This window comes from Pinus tabuliformis, chromosome 8, assembly GCF_031772625.1.
Source record: "Pinus tabuliformis cultivar Carrire ecotype Pingquan chromosome 8, CPIR1, whole genome shotgun sequence".
In the NCBI taxonomy this organism is placed as follows: Eukaryota; Viridiplantae; Streptophyta; class Pinopsida; order Pinales; family Pinaceae; genus Pinus; species Pinus tabuliformis.
In genome coordinates, this window is record NC_142294.1 from 325,451,444 (window position 1) to 325,461,629 (window position 10,186).

At 36.8% G+C, this 10,186-nt stretch overlaps 1 protein-coding gene across 3 annotated transcripts in view; it reads left to right on the forward strand.

Moving 5' to 3' along the window:
• Positions 1 to 8,690, forward strand: part of LOC149235458 (LIMR family protein At5g01460-like) — an 80,979-nt gene extending 72,289 nt beyond the window's left edge. For 2 of the 3 annotated variants that reach the window (XM_089372128.1, XM_089372129.1), the window contains 6 exons: positions 6,983 to 7,092; positions 7,228 to 7,342; positions 7,440 to 7,505; positions 7,608 to 7,718; positions 8,030 to 8,096; positions 8,250 to 8,690. In XM_089372128.1, coding sequence (XP_089228254.1) covers positions 6,983 to 7,092; positions 7,228 to 7,342; positions 7,440 to 7,505; positions 7,608 to 7,718; positions 8,030 to 8,096; positions 8,250 to 8,297 — 517 coding nt within the window. In that variant the 3' untranslated portion in view covers positions 8,298 to 8,690. Of the gene's footprint in view, positions 1 to 6,982; positions 7,093 to 7,227; positions 7,343 to 7,416; positions 7,506 to 7,607; positions 7,725 to 8,029; positions 8,097 to 8,249 lie in introns of those variants that run through there. The other variant, XR_016246169.1, reaches the window with a different exon arrangement.
• The last annotated feature ends 1,496 nt before the right edge of the window (positions 8,691 to 10,186 follow it).

The following is a 10,186-nucleotide window of genomic DNA, read 5'->3' on the forward strand; positions in this document are numbered from 1 at the left end:
TTCATAGTAGTTATCTAGTTAACATATTGTTTTGCTACCTGGAAGAATATTGCAGGAATGCATAATGACAATTGAGACAAGTTCAATTGTGGATGCTAAACTCAATTCAACGAACATATGAATTGGGTATATGGTTTTGGCAATTAAAAGGTCAAGGTGTTTACATCATCACCTTGGGATTGAAAGGTAGCAATAGGTAGAAGATAACTTAATGTTCATCAACAAAGATCACTTTCATGAGGGAATTGTGACTAGCTTGAAGTTTGACAAGGCTCAACATAATGCCGTCATTGATGATGATTGAAGGAAAGTGATGTGCAAAATTGATGGCGTGAACCCTGTCACAAGATTGAAGGAAGAAAATGGCTCCATGATACTTGGAAAGGAAGAAAACTCGATATAATGAGATGTGAAGGAAATAGGGAGCCATGCAACTATCTCCATGAAAAACTGATAGTTGATGCATGTACGAAGACAAGCTATAAATCTTGTGGTGATGACTTTCCAAATTGGAAGGAAGTTTGGAATCTCCTCTATATTTGAGAGGGAGTTAAGGAGTCTCCTTAAAAGGAGCAAGGATCTATTCCCTAATAAAAATGCAATGAGGATCTACGTTCTGTTTGAGAGGGATTGATGATAAACATCACATTTGTATTCTCGCCTTCATGTGTCATGCACTTGACCAAGACCAACAACCATAAGTCTAAGTGAAGGCCATGGAGGGAGAATGATGGATGGAGGATTGCATCTGTGATTTCCTTGAGGATAGAAAAATCCGAGATAGGAAATGGATTTGTTGTCACCTAAAATGTACACCTAATTGTGGGAAAATTTTTCAACCCCACGAGGTATAATCTTTATGGCTCAATGCTTAGAGAAGGGTCTGTCACCTATTACCTACTCACTTCATTTAAGCTCTCTCCTAGAAAAGCTAAGGGGGTTAGTCCCTAAAGTTGGAAAATGAAGGAAAACTTGTTGAAACAACAAATCTAGGAGATATAAGGGCAAGGAAATTATTATTAATGTGACTTGATTATCAATTAGAGAAAGTATAAGTATTTATGAGCAATGTATATAAGATAGATTCAATTAAGATTACCACAAACACAAGATGTATAAGATGATATACTAGTGCCTTAAAACAATGCTCAAATATGAATCACGATACTTGCAAATAAATGGATCATTCAAGTTACAATAACAACGATTTTGCAAGACAAAGTTAGTACCATAAATGGCACAATATTGAGCAGAAAAGTAAAACTTGCAAGATGAAGGAAACTTGTACTTCACTTCAAAGAGATGCTCGAATAGAATATGACAATGTCAAAGGAAATGAGCAAAGAGATTAAATGACAAGTACAAGAGCTGTAATGAAATATTGCAAGTAAAGTAAAATGCTTACAATTATCAGTATGCTCAATAGAGATGAATGAAATGCAAGATCTATCTATGTGAGATGCAAGGATCTTGGTAAATCTCAATTAAAATGCCTAATCTAAGGTGAAAACCTTTCTCCTCAATTGTTAGAGACTAGTCTTAGACAAGGTTATAGAAATAAGTGTTGGGGAAGGAGGATAAGGTCTCATTAACGATACCTACCCAGGACTTCTAACGACCCAAGTGCCTCTATTCCTACAAGGGACTCAGCCATAAGAGAACTGCAAGGTCACCTGTTTTAACCATTGAATAAGTGTCTAGCTCTTAGATCGGATGGTGGAGAAGGTGGTCGTAACTTTCTATTCAACCAAGCTTATGCTTGAAGGTGGATTTTAAGAGATGCAACTAAATCTAAAATACAAGATGATGCAAATGATGGTGCAATGCTCCAGTGAGATACAATTATATCAGGATGCTTCAAAGGAATATGCTAATCCACATGACAGTTGTAAGCACTTAGAAATAAGATTAGCTCAGATTACATAAATAACCAATTGAAGCATATAATGATTACTCACTGAAACAAAAGATGACAATTAGATTCCAATACAAGGCAAACAAACTTTATCCCTTAAATCCCTTCGCAATTGCCTCAGAATTCGAAAAAAAACATCTCGAGAACTCGAAATCTGAATCTGAATGGAGAAATCTCATTAAGTTCTGTTCAAATTCCTGTGTTAACAGAAAATCCTCCTTTGTATGGTTGATTTGTCCACTTCAAGGTCAAATTCATCATTTTTTTAGTGTGAAACAAAATTATTTTCTTTATTTTCGAGCAATCAAGGCAACTATTCATCATTGCCCTGAGCTAGAATGCCATCTTCCTTGCTTGGGAGGAAGCTTTTATTGACGCGCCAGTTATAGCCTTCTTATAGTTGGAGGTCCCTCTTGGCTTTCTGTTGTTTTCTATGTGGTAGCCTAGGTACTATTGTGTCCATCTTTATTATGCAGGGACCCTTTTGAACATACAGGTGTTATAAAGCAGGAGATACACAAAATGATTTCAGTTTTGGCATTCAAAAAAATTCCATTCAGAATATACCGAAGGTCTTCGGATTTTAGGAATACAAACTGGATTCGGATGTGCAGAGAGTCATAAAGCTTTTAGGGAAACTTGGCTTTTTCTTTCCGAGTGGCCTCTCCCTACCACCTAGGTGCTCCTAGTATAAACTGTGCAATTTTAATCCCATAAAATTCTAGGAAAAAACCTTAAAAAGAAAAACGAGGCCTGCAAAATCCATGGGCTTGTGCAAAACCAGTAGATGGGTTTGAGAGAATACCTGATCAGCTTCCAACTTGTCTTATCTCCAATGCAAGGGCTGATATTTTGAACTCGAGCTAGATGCAATACCAGAGCAGGAGTCAGTAGCGCGGTACAAGTTACACTACCACATAATACAACCCTCCTCCAGCTTTTCTGCATCGCTAAATCTACCGCCATTATAATTTATGACTGCTATCAATGCAACAGCCTCCATTACACTCAATTTATTGCCTTCATTATAGTTGAAACGCAGGTTGTGTACATTGGAGTCTGTAGTATGTATGTCAATGATTTTGTCTCTTTATGCATGGTTGCCTCTTTATGACTGTTACTGTTTCTGCTACATTTAATGTTGAAATTATCTGAAGTGTAATTTCTCAATGATATCAGTACTGTATGGAAATCATTAGTAAGTAATTATCTAGCAGAAAATTGTATTCTATTGTGAATCTTGTAGAAAATTCAACATCTCTACCAATAAATTTTCAAGGATTGACGTAGTGACACAAGTGTGCAAGGAAGACATACTAACAGAAGTGAAAGAAGAAAACATTAGAAGTATGAAGAAAAGGGATCATGTTACAAGGACACCTTATGGACATTCTAATCACAAGAGCTGACACTATAACCAATCAATATAACACTCATTGCTCAGAACAAATAAATTGACTCGTGTTTTGAAAAATAATAATACTAGTAAAGTTGGATGTCAAGTAGAAGTCATTTTGGGGCTTGCAATATAATGAGAACCTTCCAAGAAGTCTATAAACACATAATCACATAGAAGATTGATTTAGGGTGGTCAATCCCTCTTACAGTTTGACAGTTCTGCTCGATGCCTAGAAGATCACATCATCTTGTATCATTAGCCACTACAATTGCAAGATCAAAGAGCTGTAAGAACTGCATCACAAGCCAAAACGAGAAGTCTTTCCATAAATATGCTTTGAGGACAAATCATTTTCTAAAGGGGAAGGCAATGTAATGTTTGTATCTGTGTGTAACATCAAATAAATAAATAAATATTAATAATAAATTGAGGGACACATCCTTTTGAAAAGACATGACATAAAGAAAGGACATGTCCCATCAACCTTATGACTGGTCAATCTTAGAGGTCATTGTAAATCATACCATTAATCCATAACTTATTCATTATTTATATATTTGTCCTTTATGGATTTCTGTTGTCTATCTTTTTTATATTAGATGTTCTATAGTAAATGAACAGTGTTCATTTCAGAAAGCTGACACCATCTCCTTTGTATGCTCACTGGTTGATGATTTTATCAACCAACTTTTCTGCAGTGCTTCTTTCTATGGCCCGCTTTGTTACAGTGGTGACATATTATATTCTTTAGACTTTTGGTTGTATTCTCACTGCTGCTTTGCCCTTTCTTCTTTGCTCACATGCCCTTTGGCCTTGGCATTGGCTTCAAAGGCTCGTTGTGTCCTTTCCACTTCACGACAACTACCAAATTGGTTTTTCCATTTGTCTTGCTGTAAAAAGTTATTGGACAACTAACCAAACTTGAGGTCAATATTGATAGCGGTGATGTTTAGGTGATCAATGTGGTAATGTTTTCAAAGTGGAACACCATGTTCTCCTCATCCCGTTTTTGACCAGTGATTGACAACTTTCTCTTCTATCTTTGATCTTGAGTAACTGCTCCTGCAATGATGCACTGTCATTCATCATGATTGAAATTATATATTCTTCTGGAAGAAGGCTTTTCTCTTGTTCAAACTCTTGTGCATCTCTTGCAAACGCTTGCAAATTCCTATTGAACTCCTCTATATGGACCTTGAGAAGCAATTCATTTGCCATGAACAACTCAAGCAACATTGCTACTTTTCTGCCTTTCTCATCAAGCTTGTTGACATCTCTACTCATGGTGGTTGGTTGGGTATCTTTACCAAGGACAATATCAGCCAAGAACTTGTACTCAAATATTGCCAACATATGCTGGTTCCACATATGGTAGTGCTTATTAGAGAATCCATGGTTGCCTTCCACAGCATGTTGTTATGTAGAAAAGCCATTGGTGTAAGTCAAAATTGCAGAAATATATACTGAAATAGAGTAAAAATGCTGAAAATACCTGTTCTTCTCTCCCTGAATCTGTAGTTCTGTAGTAAGAACATCTGTATACTGGCTCTCAAAACACACGTAGTGGCAACATATTGCTGATAACACAGATTTTTGATATATCTCTCCAAAAACCATAGACTGTAAGAATTCTGCTCAAGAATAGCACCAGAGGACAAGATTTTTAAAAATCTGTTCAAGAACAGTACCAAACCACAGATTTTGAGAAATCTGCTCTGAAACAAATCCCAAAGTGTTAATTTCTCTTTGGAGGGCAGCAATACAAACAGAAACAACTTTCAAATCCTCTGTATTTCTAGAAATCTGGTAAATTGGACTGATTAACTATCAAAATAGGCTGTACAGTCCAAATCAATACTGTTGATCTACTACCCAATGAAGGAGCAAATTTGCAAGCAGATGCAGAAATTCAGCATACACTTCCCATGACCATCATCGGACCTTGGGTAGAACTTGTTCACAACAAGCACATAACAGGTCTTGGATATGATAAGGAGGCGTCCTTTCATATTCCAGACTATTCAAAGCCCATTCAATTTCAGAGTGTTGGGGTTCTTCATAGCGGTTCACTTTCACCTGTTCCAGATTCTGCTCCTCCACATTCGTAGCCAAAAGTTGTTAAATGCCAACACTATGACCGTGTTGGCCATATGAAAGACACAGATGCTTCAAAAACAAACCTCTTGCAAGAACAAAGATTCATCTTGGATGGATCGCTTCTTGGCAATGAGCTTCAACAACCAAGAAGATATTTCACACATACAATAAGATTAGTTCTTGAATATTGAAAAGTCTTGCAGTTGAGATCTCTTCATCTTCTCACCTTGTATCTGACAGGGGGAAAGTGATGGTCATATACAAGCTTCAAAGCCACATCAAGTGAGCCTGAGCCACAACCTGCCATACCAGATTCAGAGTTGTAGCCAGAGACAGAGATGCCCTTGAACATGCCTTTGGTTGGTGGTTAGCCTTAAACCATCTATGCGGGGTTGAAACTTCCTTTTTCAGGTTAAGCTTCTCCCTCTTCAAAGAATTGAGGACACTTCTTCTAGCTGAAGACTTTAGCTTCTTGCCAGTTCTAGAAGAGTTCCAGGAATTGCATTAAGCATTCCAGAGTTGGTGGTCATCCTTAAACCGCTGTAGGTTGAAACCTCTCTTTTCAGGTTGAGGTTCTCCCTTTTTATGCAGGTTGCAGAGCTCCCTTTTCCATGTTGAAGGTCTTCCTCTTCAAAGCATTAGGAGCACTTCCTCTAGCAGAAAACTTCAACTTTATGCCATATTTGGAAGAGTTCCGGGAACTGCACTAAGTGTTCCAGTGTTGTTGGTCATCCTTAAACCAGCCCCTCATACCAACATTTCAGAGAGCACATTTAGCTTAGTGCTTCCATCCATATATTTTTGCACATTTTCTATTACAACTCTCTTCTTGGATTAAGGGGGGTGGTGGAATGTTGGATGCCTAATCCTCTAAAGGTTGGTGTGGACGCTGAACAGTGAAAGGGCGTCCAAGAGACCACTTGGAATGTGAAACGACGAGTCACTCCAATGTGTTATAAATATGTATCATTGTGAATAATATATGCAATTCAAGGCTTATCCTATTTGGCTGTCTTCTCCATGTGTGTTTAATAGTTTCATCCCTTCTAAATTTATGGATTAAGCAGGTAGTAAGATCATTAGAGCTTCATTTCATTTTAGTTCCGATTTCAAGGCCACTATGATGCTAGAAATATTTGGTTTAACCAGGTTCATGGACAAATTGGAACTCGGCTTGTCTTTTGGGTTTTCTCTGAATGGAAAAATGAACTGGTATTGAATGTTCTAAAATTACTAAAATAATACAAATTACCGAGGAAAGCTCATGTCTGTTTCATGAAATGATATATGTAGGTGTTATATTTTATTTAGTATCTACAGGTTAACATGTCTAAGGAGAATGGATCCTGGAATTAATTGACCTATATTCATATGTATGTGCTCATACTTTATGGAATTGTTAAGATTCAAGAAGCATTCTCGTCTTTGATGTCACTTGTTTTGACAATAAAGTACCACATTGAGATTGATTTGAGCTGCATCATATGTTTGTACTTGTCACTTCCTCTTTTATTAAATAAGTGTCAGTTGCAATTTAATTTTAATGATATATAGTCTTTTAACCATTTCAGGTTTATTGTTTCGGTGGCTTGGGTTGCGCACATTGTGTTATACATGTTGATCAATCCTCCTGTCTCTCCCTTCCTTAATGAGGTTTTCATCAAGCTAGATTCTGTTTGGGGTATGTATAGAGCAGCTTGTTTTCTGCAGTGTTGGTGCAGCTTGCCTTTATTGACTTATTTGCATGTTGTTTTTAAGGAGATGACCTTATTGCAAGCTGAACCTGAGCATGTCCTTGGTTTCTTTTCTCTTGCAGGGCTTCTTGGAACTGTAGCATTTGCTTTCTTTTGCCTCTACCTCCTCCTTGCTGTGATAGCAGGGGCAATGGTTCTTGGCTTAAGGCTTGTTTTTATAACAATTCATCCAATGAAGTATGGTTAATATGCTAATTCCTGTTAGCCCAATTCTCTTTATATGGTGTATTTGTATTATTTTGAGTGTGCAGCTGTTCTAATTGATTGGTTACAGGTGGGGTGGAACATTGATGAATTCTTTCCTTTTCAATGTGGGGCTTATTCTTCTCTGTTCAATCAGGTATGATTCTCTTTTATTTATGATCGCTTTTATTGTGCATACATTGGAGAATTGAAACATTGAGATAAATGATCTTCCTGTTTGTCGTTTATTTTATTGCAGTGTCATCCAATTTTGTTCCACAGCCTTTGCTGTGTATGCACAAGCAACTGCTGCTCAGGAGATATTTGGTCGCACTCTTGAATCCTTGCGTGGCATTAAATACCTTTACAAGTTAGATTCCAGACCATATTAGTCCATTTAATCAGTTATAATGCTGCCAGTTTGACCAGTGTTGTGAATCTCATGATTTGTTGCATGTACAAATGTCCATTCAATTGGCCAGTTAGTTTTCAGAAGGGATATTAGAGAGTTAATTATTATTGCATCAGAATAATTGGAATAACCCAAACCTGGAGAATAGAAAATAGAAATGATTATTTGTGGTACCTCTGAATGGGAGATATTCTGAATGCCACTTTTCAGTAGGACCAATCCTATATCATATTAGTTACCTAACAGTGGGGATTTTGGTTTTCTGGCAGGTACAATGTGTTCCAAATAGTCTTTATTGTTTTGGCTGGTCTAACTTTGATCTATTATCTTGCTTTTGTAAGTATCCATATATTGGGACCATGACCCTCTGCATGTCCTACCATGTTTGACTTTTGTGTTTGCTTCTACAGCCTTATGTTATGAAGTACATTTTGGTTTGGCAATAAGATCATGTGACATTTTTCTTCTTTGTCTATTGTGTAAATTCAGGGTTGGAAAAAACGAAAACCAAGAGGAAGGCTACAGCTCGCTAGTTAAAATGTGCAGTTCTTGAGATATCCTGTATGATGGAAGTTGCATGTTATTCTGGAGGTACACCTGCATGTCAGAATGCAGTGTGGGTATAATTGGCATAGATATCATTCATTTTTCCCTTTGGGCATCAGGTTTACTTGTGTATGTGAAGAAATTGTAACCTAGATTATCTGTGACAGTTGAATATACTATAATGATTGAGATTATCTGAGGACGTGCCAACAATTTCTTATGTAGGGTGAATTTGATGATTGGCTTTTATTTTTTTCCTCGTAATCTATCCAGAGTTTGCATTTAAACTCACGAAGGACTCATGCCTCAGTCTAGTGAGAACATTTGAATATATGTATATATGAGCTTTTTGAAAATGCAATATGGATATTGCTTATTGAAATATATGCATGCCAAGTTCGTTGTGTGTGAAAAAGTCTCTTTAGGTTATCACAAATAGCAATTTTCTTCCTTATGAAGACATCCAAAATCCATTTTCGTTGCTGGTGACGCTGTTTATCTACCTTCATAGTGTAAAGGGACAAGGGATGCTAGAATGAAAGATTTAATGTTGTTATTTTCCTTGTATATCCTATTAAGAATGAGAGACTTTCAAATTCATTTGTGCGCAGAATCAGATTTGCAATACCTATTTGTTTTTATGCAAGCTAAACCAACTATATTTAACTTAGAAACGTGTATATAAGAAAGAGCCATGAACCGATGAATGCTTTAGAAACACTTGAAATATAAATCTACCTATACGGGAGCTTCGTTTCTGTGGTGATGTGGATTGGGATGGGTATACCTGATCGTCTGAGCTAGAGCTCAAATGACAATGATTGGTTTGATTTTGTCCAATAAGGTTGTGATTAATCAAACCTGTTCCAACTTTTAAGTCTCATTCGAGGGGTCAATTTGAGTAAAAGAATGTTAGTTTGTGAGTTTCTAGACAAGCACAAAGTCTAACATCACCTTCTTTTGAGTTATCATCTTTATCTGTTGATTGGGTGTTATCATTATCCACTAATGAGATGTCAGTACGATCTAAATCTAGAGATTGTGAGATATATGTACTGTGTATTGATAATATTGAATGAATACATATGTTGAATATGGCTTAAAGCTTTCTCTGTCAAATTTCTGTGCTATTTTCTATTTCTTAACAGAAGAGAGATTAAAAATTGCCATTCAGTTAAAAGTAGTTGAGGTGGTTTGTTTTGAATGTTGTGCCACAAGCCGCAAGCAATGACATGTTGAAGGTATAAACATAACACCACTTTCAGTCTACGTTGATGAAACATGTTTTATTGAAGGCATAACCATAACATGGCTCTTAGTCCAGGTTGATGTAGCGCGTTGTTTTTGTGCTTTCTTGTATAAATAGCAAGTGATTGAAATGATTCTCTATTTTGCATCAACTAGCATGCATAAACGATATTTTTGTCCTTTTTTTAATGTTTTTTTTATTATAAAAGGAAGGAGAAATTTATGAGTGAAATTGGAGCGAAGCATTCAAAATGAGGATGTTACACGAAGCTAATAAAGGCTAACCATGGAATCTATATTTACCAATGTTTTAAAACTCCGACTCGGGTTCGGAACCGGCCGAGGGTCAGCTCTGACTCCGACTCCTCCTCGGTATTGACCGTAACCAAGGATGTTCTAAATGGCCTCTACAACAAAAGTAAACTGTAAAACATCACTAGGCACTAATACTATTGGCTATTGCTAACCTCCCTAGTGAAGCTTCTACCTCCAGAGCTTTCTAATGATACCTTGGATTCAGAAAAAATCCAGCTGCATGTATAGGGCGATGGAGTTGATTGTTCCATCTTTGATCAATGATTTCCCAAATGGGTCCATACTTAGCCACTCTATCCTTGTATGTTGCCTTTATT